At 37.6% G+C, this 16,870-nt stretch overlaps 2 protein-coding genes across 2 annotated transcripts in view; one reads left to right on the top strand and one right to left on the bottom strand.

Moving 5' to 3' along the window:
* Positions 1-16,870, bottom strand: part of DNAH7 (dynein axonemal heavy chain 7) — a 107,907-nt gene that overhangs the window by 3,157 nt on the left and 87,880 nt on the right. Inside the window, exons 51-61 of the mRNA XM_005145566.2 lie at positions 15,703-15,829; positions 14,887-15,081; positions 11,997-12,089; positions 7,104-7,280; positions 6,677-6,838; positions 5,745-5,945; positions 4,767-4,928; positions 3,123-3,308; positions 2,589-2,726; positions 1,634-1,864; positions 631-783 (exon numbers count right to left, since the gene is read on the bottom strand). Coding sequence (XP_005145623.2) covers positions 631-783; positions 1,634-1,864; positions 2,589-2,726; positions 3,123-3,308; positions 4,767-4,928; positions 5,745-5,945; positions 6,677-6,838; positions 7,104-7,280; positions 11,997-12,089; positions 14,887-15,081; positions 15,703-15,829 — 1,825 coding nt within the window. The remainder of the gene's footprint in view (positions 1-630; positions 784-1,633; positions 1,865-2,588; positions 2,727-3,122; positions 3,309-4,766; positions 4,929-5,744; positions 5,946-6,676; positions 6,839-7,103; positions 7,281-11,996; positions 12,090-14,886; positions 15,082-15,702; positions 15,830-16,870) is intronic.
* LOC106023384 (baculoviral IAP repeat-containing protein 5.1-B-like) lies at positions 8,225-10,568 on the top strand. Its single transcript, XM_013128150.1, has 4 exons — positions 8,225-8,362; positions 9,390-9,499; positions 9,813-9,927; positions 10,377-10,568. Exons 1-4 carry the CDS (start codon positions 8,225-8,227, stop codon positions 10,566-10,568), a joined length of 555 nt encoding a protein of 184 aa, XP_012983604.1.

Raw genomic sequence — 16,870 nt, forward strand, 5'->3', positions numbered from 1 at the left:
TACAACACGTACGGAGTAGGGCAACCTGCTGTAAGCTTGGTTTTCTTAAGTTGATAACGATTACTAAGCCATGGAATGGTGCTGAAACTCTAGCTGTAATTCATTTAAAGTCAAGGTTGGGGAATGCACTCTTACAGGTGAAAGAGCCCCACTGATTGATTAACTCATCCAGCTTGCTTTCAGCGTTTTACTGAAAGCTTGGTATTTGACTTTGAACGTAAAGTTTTTGTGTTCAAATGTTTTTAAGGTCGAACACTTGAAAAGAAACTCAGCAGTAGTTTACTAAGTTCTGTTTGAATTAAATTCATTACCATCACCAGATCTGTATGAAGAGGCCCTTAGTAAATTTACATCCATCAGAAGGCCAGTTCTGTCATACAGTATTACTGACACACAGGAACTCTTTCTTTGTGAGGTGGAGGGTACGTGGCAAAATGTAGTGCTTCATTAGATGCTGTGATGGGCAAAGGGCTGTACAAAATGGATGCACAAATGAACTGACCCTGTCAGTTATTCAGTGGAAGTAAATGGTATGTGTATGTTCACTGATGGAGATGTCACCTGCCATCAACAGGCAAAAATAATAAACAGTATTAAACAAATGTGTGTAAATAAATGGAGTGTGCTCACCTGCAAAAATTTGAGTCTTTGAAGGAAGTCAGTCACATAGCTGCCCAAAGGCTTGAGGCTTGGGTAAGACTTACTCATCCATAGTTCTGGAATTCTGCCTTTCAGAATGCTATCCACGACTTTTTCCAGTTCAGCAGACATCACTACTAGCCCCTAAAGTAAATTTTGGAAAGGAAGATATCAAAACATGTTGCCTAAGCAGATTGTTTTAATGATAACCAACATAGTGCTCTGTCCAACAGATGTACAAACCGAACCACATAATGGTGTCGTCAGCAAATTTACTGAGGGTGCACTCAATCCCACTGGTCTTCTCTGAGTTTACTAACTGCAAATGCTCTTATTTATCATTATTTAAAGTTTCCTGAAAACTCTGTGACATTGCTGCAAGTACCTTATTCTGAAGTGGCAGATGTTCTAGCTTGTAGTTTGGCTTTAATGGGGAAAGGAGTAGTGGTTGTGGGGATAAGTAAAAATTCCGTAAACTTTTTTTTCCCTGTGTTTATTTGTGGAGTTTTTTGTTTGTTTTTTTTTCCCTTGCACAGCTGTAGCTTCTTATTCCTTATTCCTTTTGATCCTGAGAGCAAACATTGACTTTAGACTGTGATATCTTAACTGGAATCCTCACTGGCACTAAGTTGCTATTTGAGGTGTTGAGAACATCTGCTTTCAGCTGTAAGAAATTGTGTGAGGTGCTTCAAGTCTTTCATACCAGCGAGACAGAAAAACAGATGTGCACTTAGGTACTACTTGTCTTGCTAGAAAAGCTGTAGTTGAAAGCCTTCTGATTCGGTTTCTGTACAGTAGGCACAGTAGTACTGCTATAGTCCATTGTACTCCTAACAGATTTTAAGATACAGATCAATCTGTTTCAAATTTGGATTCTTTAAAGTATTGGACTGACCTGAATCCAACTTCAACATCAGTATTGCTGGGCACTTGCATTGACAGAGATCAAGTCTAGGTTCTAGGTAAATTCCTTTAAAGGTTGCCTTCAGCTCACCTTTATTGCTTTCTGAATATTAATACAGGAGTCTCTTATCGTCTGCAATAACTTGTTAAAGCGTCCCATCTCTTGTACAAGCACAGTATTCATGCTTTGGGTATAAATAGTTGGATATCGTCTCATTGCTGCTTCAGTGTCAAAATTTGGAGGCAGTTTGCTCAGGATGTCATTTGTGACTTCATGGACAACTTCATCGGTAGATTTTGCACCACCACCAGATGCCTGGGACTATCGGAGAGCCAAAAATTCACATTTATTTTTAGAAAGAAGACTTAGGAGAGTAAGTAAAATGCAGGAAAATTGAGGTCTTACAAAGGCATTGTTTAAAAGACCATTACAGTTCCAACCCTCTTTCCCTGTGATGGACTGAAATTAATTTATTTCAGAATTTCCTATATTATTGCAATAAGTAATTAGTTTAGAACTTAAAAAAAAATCTGGTTTCCTACATCTTTGTGCCCTCATTTTTTTTTTTTTTGTGGAAATCCTGCTTCCCTTGTAAACCAGTCTTTCTACCCCCAACTCCAATGTACCCATCAGCACAGTGGCTAGCCAGGTACTGTGAAATGGCACAGAACAACACCAAGTTCTGTCTCACTGTCCCCCTTGTTCTCTGTATTCTCTGTTCTTCATTTTCCTCATGAAGCTTACAGGAACTGTAATGTTCCTTGATTGTACCTAGCTCTCAAACTGAACTGAAAATGGCCAAGAAGCTGAAAATTATTAAAAGCTGGGAAGTGTAGAAGGTACGTTTCCTTGGGAAGACAGTCAGGAAGAAATACAAAGCCAAAAAAGCCTTAGAAGATTCTTAAGTAGAACAGTGATTTCACCAGAATTGAGACACAACACAATAAGGTACAGTAAAAACTGGAAAAAAAAGGTGTACATACTAATGTGGAGATAGAGTAGAATATTATGGCAAAATGGTTTGTGATTTCTACACTTTACATACCAGTGTAAGAAGAATGCTGTCAAATAACAGTTGTGTTTCTGACTGATCCTTGGTAATATCTGCATTTGCATTCATTCCAAATATCTCTGGGGAAGGATTCAGTGGAAGTGTCTTTGTATAGTCAATATAGCTTTGGTACTGAAAAATGGAAAAAAACCACAAACCCTATAGACCCACAATCTCCTGTGCAATAAATTAAGTTGATTACTATGTCTTTTTTTACCTACAGCAGGTATGATCAACTAATTCTCTTATGCCTATTCTGTAGTGCTTTTAACTTCAGCAGGCTCTTTCTCTTACCATCCCCTAAGGATGCTGGCTTACAGAGAACAAAGGCAATGTAGTGGGTAGGAGTTGGGGTGGGTTTTTCACATAATTTCCATTTCTTAGAAGTCAGTGAAGCAAATTCTAATAGAACATGAGATTAAGCCACAAAAGCAAGCAGTGACAGCAGGAAGGTCTGAGGCTCATATCAACGTCACTATTTTTGCAAAAGATAAGCAGTTGATAATCCTGTTGTTCTGGGATACTTACATCTCCTTCAGGAGGAGCAAAATAAAGGCCACTTGAATCAAATTTATAATCTACATTTGTAATGATTTCTGAGGAAAAGAATATGTTTAGAACACTACGGAGTGTACGCCGATCCCAGTCATCGGTGACTCTGCCACCATAATTACATTCTCCAGTCATATAGCGAAGAGCATCGTATGGCACCTCCTGAAAAAGCAAGACAATGATCTGAACTGCAGCCTATAACACTTCTCTGGACAGCTGTATTGGTGTGGTTGTAGTTTGAAAGTCATCCAGAATTCTCGCTGGGAAGTTTACAAAGTGTTAGTTACTTCTGCTAGTTCATAGAATCATAGAATCATAGAATAGTTAGGGTTGGAAAGGACCTCAGGATCATCCAGTTCCAACCCCCCTGCCATGGGCAGGGACACCTCACACTAAACCATATCACACAAGGCTTCATCCAACCTGATCTTGAACACTGCCAGGGATGGAGCATTCACAGCTTCCCTGGGCAACCCATTCCAGTACCTCACCACCCTAACAGTAAAGAATTTATTCCTTATATCCAGTCTAAACCTCTGCTGTTTAAGTCTCAACCCATTACCCCTTGTCCTATCACTACAGTCCCTAACGAATAGACCCTCTCCAGCATCCCTGTAGGCCCCCTTCAGATACTGGAAGGCTGCTATGAGATCTCCACGCAGCCTTCTCTTCTCCAGGCTGAACAGCCCCAACTTTCTTCAGCTGCTTTAATAATCATCCATCAAGTTACCCAGCATTGCATCTTTGGAAGAACAGTAGCCTCAAAAGTTTCTGTAGTAGTCCAGCCAGAACTTCCTGAATACATGTTTTTGGAAAACTTTACCAAAATCTCGTTTCTCTATACATACTTCTCTTCCCATCCCCAACACCTCCCCTTAACTCTTCTGCAGGGAAAGAAACACACACCTTCTTGAAGTTACTTTCTCGTGCTGAATCACAATTTACCTATTAACCACACTGATAACCAAAACCACTCCAGGCTGACAGTGGTGTAAAACTAGCATCCCTTTCCTGCCCCCAGCCACAACTTTTAACAGACTCTGGCTATAGTGGGTTGCCTAGAAAGCTGGAACATAAGGAAGTGTCATGTATTGCTAGCAAATTCCACAGCAGCTTTAAAACACTGCCTAGCTCTGCAAACAGGGAAGGAAATGTCACCTGCCAAGTTTACACAAATAGATTAAGGTTGTTATTACCCTACAACAGGCCAGGGTCTAATATTATCCCCATCATTTGAGTAAATCATAGTTAGCAATAAGTATTAGTACACTATTTTACCATTCGTAGTAACATCATTATCAGCTGAATCCACAGCTCCTGTCTAAAGACAGGATAAAATTCCAATGAATAAGGCAACTGTATGGAACAAACATTGCTCTATTTTGCATGGCAGAACTTCTAAATTGTAATTTGAAGGTAAGTTTCCCACATTAGTTATATACTGATCATGGTGCACTAATCCCTTAAAATGCTTGTGGTTAGTAACTTGCAAGTAGGCCTTGCTTTCTAATTCACTGCTCCCTGTTGGCCATGGCAGCACCCAGCCTGCCTTGGTACATGCACTAACAGCCCAAGAAAGTGCATGCAAGGACTGGTGACTGCAGTGAGAGGTTGCTGTACCTCATACTGGTTGAGGAAGGTATGAAGCTGCTGCACGCTGATGCGCAAGTCGGTCTCATTGAAACTGTATGGAATGTTCCAACCCAATGGTCCAAAATTCCGCCTTTCTTGCACAAGCGCATGGAAGAAGCAAAGGCCGTACAGCAGCTTCTTGAACTCAGCCTTAAAACCAAATACAACAACATTAATTAATCATGACTGGTTTAAACCATTTCTTTTTTTCTCACATCCCTGTATAACAGTGCTGTCTTTTGAGTCACACAAATGCCAGCCTCTCCTGCTCTGCTAACATACTGTTTGTAAGTCAGGGGTAGCTCATTCTTGACATACAAAGGCATAAACAACAGTTTTCATAAACATCAGTTCTAAATACTCAAAACTGCGTGAACTCTCAAAGCAATTTAATTTTAAAGCTATATATGCATGTATATCTAACATACATGTCATACAACGATGTGTATGAGACCACAGACCTCTGAATGTTTTTTCACACCACTGTATTATAAAACACTGTTTATTCATTGGGTTTGGCTTTCTCTTTATCAAGAAGGAGGCCTGTAAAGAAAAACTTCACTAAGAACTTTTGATTTGTTTTTCAATTGAGACTATTCAGCAAAGCGAATTACCTCATTTAGAACTGTATTAATTATAGAAAAGTAATGTAAAATAATATGCTTCCAAACAGACATTTAGTTATGAAAAGCAAGGTTTTTTTCACCAGTCTTACTGTGTTGGGGTTTTTTTTTAGCTTGGGAGCTGTATTATTAATGCCCCACCACAAAATTTCACTTGAAGAAGTAGGAGAAAAGCAATAAAATTAAAAAAAACAAATATCTTCACTATTGCCAGTAACCCAAAGTGTTTCATTGCAGTGAAGACAACTATTTAATCTGGGAGGTTCTTTTCCCCCAGAGCACACATACAGAGTCATCAGGGCCTGTTTTAACTGATCTGCAGTTATAGGATGACATTACTAACTGGTTTGCTGCAGCTGTTGAAAAATTCAGGATCAGATATTGGATCCATCATGTACGAACTAATTATATTGGCCCGTAAACCTTTGGGTGCTTCATTAGTCATCTTCACTCCATTCTGAAGTACAGATACTGGGAATGTGACAGATGGGTAACTGGTGAGCCAAAGTCGGAAATCTGGATGTGTTGTATCAGGGTTTAGCTCCTAAAATAAACACATAAATACAGGCAATTGGAAGGCATGCTAAATTAATACACACCATAAGTTTTATTATTAAAGCCATTTTCTTTAACTGGGAAAATACACCATTTATACTTTTAATTTCTTAGATACTTATATGAGATTATAGTGAAAGTCACAGTTATGAATGACAACTTCCCTTCCACAGCTGGTGTATTTTTATTGAAGCCTTTCAGTATTTTGAACTAAAATTTGTCCTCTCTGTGCATGTTTGTGGAATATGTGACCAAAATGCACTAGGAAGGGCTATAGTAATAGTATCACATCAGAAATGTGTTAAGTTTATTAAGGGGAAAAGAAAAGAAAGAAATATACACTAGTATCTCTCTGGAAACCTATAGCTGTTCAAGAGTAAAATTCCTTAGCATACTGCATTTCTGCAGCGATAGACATTTGACATATGTCTATTGCTACATAGGATATGTCATATCTGTATATGACATATGATGCCCTAAATAGACTGTTGTAGCAGCTGGGATTTACAATTCAGGGAATGGGCCAGACCCATCATGCTTGTGAGCACTTTCTATTCCAGCAGGCAGAAAGAAAAAGTCAGAATCAGTATGTGATGATTACCCTTACATGATAGAAATCATCACAAAATATTACTAAGCTGGAAATTACCACAAAATATTGCTAAGCTGGCTTTTCAGACATGCCTTCAAAAGTATTTATAAGGAAATACTTATTTTTACCTCACAGACTTTTTCCAGTGTTGGCATCCATGAACTTGCAAGATGGCAGTTTTGCAGAACTACCCATGTTCCTTCCTTTACTGCATTCTGTATCATTTTCATGGCTATTGGGCCTTGGCCTTGACCAAGTGACAAAGAACTAAGCTTTGCATCACCATATCCCTGCATACAGAAAGCATGTTATAAGTAAGAATAATATTGCATAAATAGAATAAACCTTCTGGTATGAGAGTTCACATCTATATGTATTCCTTAAATATTTCATGTACAGCATATAAAAAAATACAGTTTAAATCTTATTTTTCATGTCATTCCAGTTGACTAAAAACCTCTAATCTATCTAAAATTCCTTGCTTCATGCAAACATACGCAGACACACACACACAAGCATCAACTACATTAAAAAAGCCTGGAGATATTAAAATACCTGATCATCAGCAAACCTGACAAGGGCTGCCATGGGGTCTGCACCAGGGGAAAGTACAAATATCAGCGGTGCACAAGCATGACTGTCAGAAAATGCTTTTGACAAATCAAATGGAGGTGGCTCAATAAATGGGCGGCCCAGGTTGTGAGTGATAAATTCCTGCACCATTGGTATTATCTAAAAGAAAAGGAAAAACGGAATTAAATGTCCTATTTTTGTGTAAGCATTAGCACACATTAAATATTTTCATACAAATTTCAAGGACAGCATTCTTGCATGTAAAATTAGATACAGTCCCAGAGGAATCAATCATTTAGTAGGTGCAAATCTAGGCAAAAAAAGAAAGAGATGCTCTAAGAGGGTTGAAGCTGGAAGTCCTATGCAAATGATCTTTAATCTCATTTCTGTCACCACATCAGAACAGACTAATGTGATGGTATAGGAAAAATGATTTTTTTCCTGCAGTTATTTGATCTGTATTATGGAGAGGATTTCAATTTTCAAATCTCATAATGCAACACCTTTCAAAGGTGTAAAAAGCTTGGCTTAGAAAAGTGGTGTGTACAGCCCTGTTGTACACACTAGTGTTTAAACTTCCTACTGAAGTCAACTGGGCTCTGTACCAAAATGAGAGACAATTTATAAAATGTCAGCTTAATGCCTTCATCCTGTAAACTCTTACTTATAATTCTTTTAAATATCACCATTCATTCTACCTCTGGACTCACTATAGAGTGCTGTACCAAGACCATCTCCCCTTTAAAGGAATGCAATAGTATTCACGAATGTGATACTGAGATTTAATATCTGAACACGAAATTCAAGAAATGCTAAATGTTTCAAACAGCAATGTTAATTCAACCAGTAATTTTTATACTGTGTTAGCATAGGTGTTTTCAGTTAATAAATATATAATGTAAAGTACGTAGAATGTGACATAAGGGAAAAAGCTCCAATAGCATTATTTCTTTTTATGGTCCTGCCCACAAGCTCACCTGTGTTTTTATTTACTTTAAAACTAACCCTGCTTTACAGCTGCATTGTGTCACCAATTAGTATAATGCCTTAAATTTGGGAGCAGGAGGGAAGGCTGTAGGTTACACAAGTTACAGGCTTTAAAGATGGAGATGCTCTTGAAAGAACTTGGTTTGGCTTCCAAGCTTTTGACTGATTTTAAGGATATGTATGAATATGAGAACCGTTTAAAAACCTTCACAAACTGGCCTTTTAAAGAGAACTGCACGTGCACTCCAGAGAATGTAAGTCTGAAATTGGTTATTTTGGCTATGCCTTGGTTTTTTTTGTATACTGTGCATGAATGTGAAGCTTTGTTAAGTATACTCATATTCAAGAAGAGTTGTGAGCTTCCATTAAGCCTGTTCCCTGCTCAGAAATACTGTAGTAATATGACTGACTTCTGCATATCTAGCTACAGAACTGAATATAGTTGCTTCTCTTGTTTTTACTTGTTTTATGTTCCTGTTGCTTAAAAGTTAATTCTTGCATTATGTAGTCTTTCTGATTGCAAGTTTTCATTCATAAAAAAAGAACCCTACATTAAGAGAAGCAAGCAGACATCCAGCAGGAAGGATGAAGTAGCAGAATGATCACTACTTCAAATTCAGAAATTGAAATTACTTAAATTGTAGAAAACTTGATGTTTATGTCCCTGCAGCCTTTGGCTTGAGCATTAAAAGTAAACAAATAAATAGAAATCCACTTGACTTGTACTTTGGCTCATACATAAAACTTCCAGGCTGGATTTCAGATGAGTTGCACTGCAAGAGTTCTCTGAGAATGTGTGAAGTTTGGTAACTGAAACAAATGTACTTTAAGTTTTCTGACCAGATGTGCTCCCTCCGTGGCCAGTTAAAGACGTAGTGTTCTACTTGCATAACTTATTGATTTTGTATGTCCATGGTCTTGTGCTATTTGTTCTCTAAATATTCTCTATAGTCCTGGCTATGGCAGATCTCCTGCACTGCTACTGAAATGCAGTGTAGCATGACAACATCTACTAGATGTTTTCTGGTAGAGCAAAACTATCCTGGCAGCCTGCACATGCCACAGTTGTGCAGAAATCTGTTCCCTGCCTGCAGCCTGTTCATTTACTAGTTGCTTATCTGCCTGCTTGCAGCCCTCGCACTTAAAATGTATTTTTCACTCTGATATGTGCTGACAGACATTTTGGGGGAAGGCATTATTTGTGAGCTTTCAGAGTTTACTGATGTGAACATGAGCAATGTGTTGGATGAGGCTCTAAAACTTCTAAACTGTCACCTACAGATGGCAAAGGCAGGCTTTATCCACTGTCCGGATGAAAATGAACCAGCTGTAGTAAAATGTTTCTTTTGCTTGATAGAACTGGAAGGCTGGGAACCAAATGATGATCCATGGTAAGTGCAGATGTGACAAAGTTCCAAACTTCTTTCACAACATCCCCTTACTCATTATAAAATTGCCAATTTCCTCTGTAGCAGTTCAGGGAACTGAAGCCTATTGACAGTTTACCTTATCCAGTAACTGTGAAATAGTTTGGCTAGCTTTTACCTGGGATAAAGTAAAATCTATATGTTTTCTGTATGATACTTTTTTCTGCTGATAGATGGCAGAAGTACTGAAGAGAATTGTCTGTTCAGGTATCTTTATTGCTTGAAATGGAACTTGCATGGGTTTAATATCTGTTCTTATTCTGTGTTGTCATTGCAGGAATGAACACATGAAACGTTACAACTGTGGCTTTTTATCCCTCACTAAGCCCTTCGATGACCTGACCATGGAGGAGTACTACATGCTGGAGATGACACGGCTGAGAACCTTCCTTGTAAGTGTTAACCAAATAATCTCAATATAAGCTAGAATGAAAACAAGAACTTTCATCTCTACTATTTCCAACCATTAGCATGGAGTGATTGTGTAAGGCTAGAACACAACTTACTTTGAAGTAATGATTTAGGTGCATTATTGGCTAAGAAATCTGCACCTGAACAGTTCTAGTATACTTTAAAAGTATACTAGACATACCTGAAAGTGTCACTGAGCCCTACTGGCAAGAGCAGTTGAGAAGTTTCTGAATCAAATGGGACTATGCATATGAAATAACTGGAAAACTGCATCATTCAGGTAGCAGTATTAACCATAGGCCAAAAATAGACTTCTAAGCTAGAATTAGTGGGAGATTTGTAGGTTTCTGAGGATCTAATTTTTGAAGGCAGTTGAACTATACAGTTAAATTGCTCAACTGAAAGTCTCAATCTTTTCATTTGTTTTAAGTGCAAAACTGGCAGAAGCATAATAAATGCTTTTGAAGAAGAAGTTGCTGCAACTAGGCAGCGTCTTCTGGATAACTTTGTCTCCAAGCATCAGTATACACCACCGCCACCAGTGCCTCTCCATAATGAGCCATCTGCCCAACATTCTAGAAGCTCATACCACCAGTCAGAAAAACCCAACAGTGAAGTGTAAAGTCTGAAGGTTTCTCTTCTTCATATGGTACAAATATTTTTATCTGGATACTACTGTAAAGCTAAACAGTTGTGTGAGGAAATATAGTGAATTCCTTTCACAGGCTTTCTGTAATAGAAGCCCTAATTGTTTATATTAACTCTTACCTTTCACAGTATGCTTTGTCATGGCTAGGTGTAGACTAATGACAGTCCCATCAACCTGTGTCAAGTGTCCAAGCAAATACTTGTATTCCAGCTTTTAGTAGGTTGACTTTTTTGGAATAAAGATTGATAACTCTGAGCACCTTTTGTGAACTGCACCATGTTCAAACCTTACAGCTAGACAGACTAAATCAGAACAGTTCGGCTTCAAAACACTTTTCATAGAACAAAATGGATCACTGTGTCTGCAGTAATTACCACCTTTAAAGCACCTATGTTATCTTCTTAGATCAGGCAAAATTCACCATAATGATATCCATCAAAAAAGATGTGCAAGCAAATGCAGTAAATTTACTGAAAAAAGGAAAGTCACAAGGTTTGTAAGACAGCCTAAAGGAGGAAGAGCTCTGGGGATTTTGGTTATGCACATGAAACTTAACAAAACCTAAAGGCCTACCTTCTGTTTTCATAGAATCATAGAATAGTTAGGGTTGGAAAGGACCTTAAGATCCTCTAGTTCCAACCCCCCTGCCATGGGCAGGGACACCTCATACTAAACCTTATCACCCAAGGCTCTGTCCACCCTACCCTTGAACACTGCCAGGGATCGAGAATTCACAGCTTCCCTGGGCAACCCATTCTAGTGCCTCACCACTGTAACTGTAAAGACCTTCTTCCTTATGTCCAATCTAAACTTCCCCTGTTAAGTTTTAACCCACTACCCCTTGTCCTATCACTACATGTCCCGAATGAATAGTCCCTCCCCAACATCCTTATAGCCCCCCTTCAGATACTGGAAGGCTGCTATGAGGTCTCCACGCAGCCTTCTCTTCTCCAGGCTGAACAGCCCCAACTTGCTCAGCCTGTCTTCATAAGTGAGGTGCTCCAGTCCCCTGAGCATCCTTGTGGCCCTCCTCTGGACTTGTTCCAACAGTTCCGTGTCCTTTTTATGTTGGGGACGCCAGAACTGTACACAGTACTTCAAATGAGGTCTGAAGAGAGCAGAGCAGAGGGGCAGGATCACCTCCTTTGACGTGTTGGTCACGCTCCTTTTGATGCAGCCCAGGATACAAATGAAATATCTTTTTAATATCTTTTTAAATGCCTTTTTTTAATTACAATTTTAAACTTGCTGATTTTTTTAAATCTATCTCATTAATTCCCATTTTCCTTTATGACAGGCTGGTGTAGAATGATTGTAGACAACACAATTACAAAGCATGGTTATATATACTTTTAGCTTCCAAGATGGACAGACCTTTTTGACTAAAAGTTTCATACTTACTTTATCAGGCCTCAGGCAGCGAATGACAAGCATCCTTTGGAACTCCCCCAATTTGTCTTGCCACTCTGCAGGAAAATCTTCATTCTGAGGATTCTAAAAACACACATTTCACCATTATTTATTTAAAGCATCTGTGAATTACCTATAGTGAGGGTAAATTATCTTTTAATATGCCACATTAATACATGATGTACTTTTTCTTAAAGCTTTAAAACTAAAACTACAAAATAAAAAAACAAACCCAAAACCAGAAAGCAAAAGACACAAACAGCCTTTAGATACATGTATAGCTAAGAAGCATCTCTTATAGCAGGCAAGTTACAGTAATCTCCAAGTGTTTAGAAGATAATAAACCAATTTTTTTCTCTAGGAAGCAGAGAAGGAATGAGGTGAAAGAAACCTGAAAATGCGCTTCACCTCCCTCTTTCCGTTAGAACTAAATTATGGTGTCAGTCTTCAGTATTACAATGACTGCCATATAATCAATGACAATCATTACAGCATTACACGACAACTGTGAGTTAGGTTACACCTGAATGCAGAAAATGAGTGCAAGAAAACAAGAATTGGAAAATTAAGTCAAACAATGCACCAGGGAACTTAGTTTGTAAATGGCCTATGAATAATCCAACTGTTGTTATTGCAGTAAATAGATTAGGAACAGCAGTTGTTGTGTGCCATGTTAACTTCTTATTAGACAGAAGTATATTATACCTTTCTGGAAACATTTTCTCTGCTCGTGAGCTTCTTGCACTTGCCAAGGAGTGTTGGCCACAGAGGTATGTAGACAAATGCACACAAACTGCATTCTGAGCAACACTGATTTAGCAAATCAAATCATAATAGAGCTCACATTCTGCTAAGGATCTGCAGCATGGCTCCTGCCTTCCCCGTTTCTAGGCACTTGGTTTCAGATTGGCATCCAGAATGCTGCATTATTTTTATATTAATATATGGACAAAACAGGTACCTCAGGATGACATTTATAATGGCTGTTGAAGAGTGTAGCTAAAAATCTGCAAGCTTTGTAGAAACCTGAGTGAACTGAGAAACACTGAAGACTCCACTGAGTATTGCCACTGTGCTGAAAACTCTTAATTTCTCCATGAGAAGGGATGCATCAGGAGCTTTGAGATCAAGTCAGCCAGCTAGCAGAGAAGTGAGTTTCAGTCCCTACTCCAAGATGATAAGCAATATAAGGTTTTTATTTAGATAAAATACATGTAATCCTTGTACTGGGGAGTTGAAGTCAGGAATTCCCTACTTTTAGAAGCAACCTGATCTATAACAACAGGAGAAAAGTACATGTCAAACTCCTTTGAAAAAGTCCTATTCTGCATACGGTTGCTGATGACAAAGTAGCTCAAGCAACACCGATTTGTGTGTTCTGCCTCTAATGCAAATGGATACATGCATGAAACTGCCATTTAGAAAAGATTCCTGTACCACTAACAATACAGGACAAAGAGCTGGTTGCACATTACTGGGGATACTGGCAATTAAAAGGAAATAAATGCAACTATCAAAAAGGAATTTTCCCCAAGACCATTAACTGGCATTTTTGAACATTATAGTGCATTCACATGACAGTACTAGTATTAAAGCTAGACAGATAATGAAAATGTTTTTACATAACAGGTAAAAGGCATACTGACTCTCCTATATCAGAAGAGTGATAGATAATGCCATTCCTAGCACTACGGGTTCAGTGTTACTGTTTATCAGATTGTTTATCAGTTAACTAACTGATGGCCTGATTCCACGGGTCTCATTTTATTGAACACCATTTAAATGAAGAAACTTCTATTTATTTCCGTTTGGCTATGTGAATGCCCACATAGCCATTACACACTTTTGAATCTTTACTTCTGAAAGTCAGCACCTTTCATTTATATTGGGCATTGCTTTAAAAAGCAAGAATTCCAAAGGGGACATAGTCATCCTTTCCTTCAGTCACTTTTTCAAATGCCATAATTTCTTTTTTCATTTTCCAAGCAATTATTTCCCAAAGAACAGAAGTTCTCAAGTTGCTGTATGTTTAAGCCCATATTTAAATAGGCAGGATTTCAAAATCCTTGACGTTTACAATGAATAAAACACATGGTGTGTTAAATGGGTGTAAGAAGTCCTGGGTCATTTGACTGAATGTTGCTGATAAATTTTCATCATTTAAGTTAACAGTAAGAAAAGTGATTCAGTGGACCAGCACAAATGGACAGCATTATCTGAAAATGGAAGTGATTATGATCAGCTATAGTGCAAGTAGGAAAGAAGGATAACTTTTTAATCAGTTGTCCAGGAAGTATGTGTACAATGAGCACTTTGCCTATCAAGAAGCAGAAGGGAAGAGTATAACAAAATAAAAAAGGACTTAATATTAATATTAAAGTGCCCATATTTAGATTCTAAGGAATCAGTGGTGGAGTCAAAGTCATTAATGCATACGTCAGGTCACTGTGAGAATAAGGAATCACAGGTCTCCTAAACTCCATTCTAGTTTCTCTACATGACAGTAATAGGGTTTTCTACACATATTCAGGAAAGCAGCATACTATGGAATAGCAGGAAAAGGCGTCCTCAAAGCTTGGTAAACAAATGTATAAACTGACAAGGGAAAGTGGTTGCCTCAGTTTAGCAAATTTCAGTTTCACCTTCCCACTCCAGGTTTTGTTGCCTTTTTTCCATCCAAATTCAATTCAAATCCTGACTTGCTATTCAGAAGCCACCTGACAAATTGGCAATAATCTGCTACACACTATTTGCTTAAATATTTACATTAATATATGTAAGAACATACCATGTAAAATGACAGCACTTTCTTTTCCCTGTATAAATATTTTCAGTATGTAAATTGGCTTATAAATGGAAGCAATCAGGAATGTTAACATACCAAACTGTCGTATACTGATTTCCATCCATCCTTCAGTTGTGCAAAATCCTTACTAATATTCCTGAAGGATGGCAAATTTTCTAGTCGACAAATTTCATCCCATGATTTTTGAGGAAGCCAGGAACATGGATTAGAAAAGGGATTCTCCAACCCTATGCCTCCAGTCAGCAGAAAGTGCCACTCATTCTCATTAATCTACAATGAAAAACGTTATTCTCAGGACTAAATAAATAAAATCTAATGGTTTTAGTATATTATGTAAGAAATAAATACATTTATCTGAATTCTTGCATTAGTTGAAAAAGCTTCTATACAAACACTAAAAGCTTATACACGGTTAAAATGCACGTGCTTCATTATGAATTTTTAAAGTCCAGGTAAGAAACATTTTGTAAAGAATTGCTAGAAATGAATAGAATTTTGTTGGCAGAGTGCATAATTTTGAGGAATTCTACACAAAAAATAAACACATTTAGCACCTTAAGTGAGAAAGAGGATTTTCTCAAATTAATGGTTACAGTTCATTTTGATATTCTCTTAGAATCAAAACTGCATTACAGTAAAATTTCACAAAACATTCTCTGTAAGAACAACATGGGCTGGGCTTTAGTTTAAACAATGCTTAGAAAAACCGTTATCATCTAGCTCAGTGTTGCAGTACCTTTCTATTATGTATTTACTTTATTCTAGAGCATATTTTTCAGTGCTTCTAAATTGCTTATTAAAATGAAAATAAAACAGCACAAAATTGAGGCTTAAGTGATCTAGTTTTTTATAAACTCTTCTATTCTTTTACTACAAATTGTTTTTAACTACCAATTTTTCATATTTCATGAGATTCACGGTTAGACAAAAAGAGAAGAGCAGCTTGTCCTTTTCAAAGATGGAGCGACAGATATTCACGTAGAGTGAGTAAGTAAAATGATCCTTGAGAGTCTTCAACCTGTAGGTGTTGGAAAAAGAACAACCTTCCATTAATACCACTCTAAAGACTGTGCAGCTCTGGAAACCTATTACAAATCATTGCATCTTCTTTGTTCTAATATACTCTCTGGTCAGTTACCCCCAAGCAATCACTAAATGCATGTAGTATTTTGTGAGTTTAAGTTTGAATTCCTACTCAAAAAAAGGAAAAGCCCATTTAGCTGGTTAGAAATGCAGTATCTGAATTTTCATGAGTATTACAAATACTTCTCTCAAGGTAGTAACAAAGATGTGAAACTTGGCTTTTTTTGTACTGTGTCTTTTTTTTCAACTACATAGGTCACCAGTCCCTTCATAGGGAACAACTGAGTATTCCTGCAGTTCAAAGATAGTGATAATTCAGAAACCTAAGTGTGATCAATCATAATTGAAAAGAGGAAAACTTTTGACAGATCAAGACTAATGAAGAGGCAAATAGCTAAGTAACAGAAGCAATGCTCTGTTATTCAGAGATCAAATAAAGCCACTAGAGTTTAGTAACTGATGTGACAGAACACTGAAAAACTTTCTTTAAACTATCTCTGTGTAGACAATGCAAGGATATATTTTGAATATTCCTAATGTAATTATAATAGTGGGGTTCATCACATGTAAAATGAATTCAGATCACTAAAAATCGCTCAGTTTCTCCTGTTCTCAGGAACAAGCTGGAAGAGGGAGGGACATCTTACTTTAAAAAAACCAAACTGAACTAAATAAAAATTGGTTGGGTTGATAATTAGCGCCTTGCACACTCTACAGCCAAAACCCCAACCACAAGACTTCATTCTCTCTCACCAGTGGTGTGAAAAAGTTTCCTGTAAACCTCTTGAAGACATACAAAGTCACTAGACGAAATATAAAATCAAAGCAAGTGGGCCATTTTTATCTGATACTTTGTAATTTCACACACGACTTGAGGTAGTGATTACTAAATAGAAGTAGTGAAATATGTTACACTTGTGCCATTTTGTTCCTGAGAATAAATCATTTTCCCAGAAAATACCTGATACACATATGT

This window comes from Melopsittacus undulatus, chromosome 8 (genome assembly GCF_012275295.1).
Source record: "Melopsittacus undulatus isolate bMelUnd1 chromosome 8, bMelUnd1.mat.Z, whole genome shotgun sequence".
Taxonomy (NCBI): domain Eukaryota; kingdom Metazoa; phylum Chordata; class Aves; order Psittaciformes; family Psittaculidae; genus Melopsittacus; species Melopsittacus undulatus.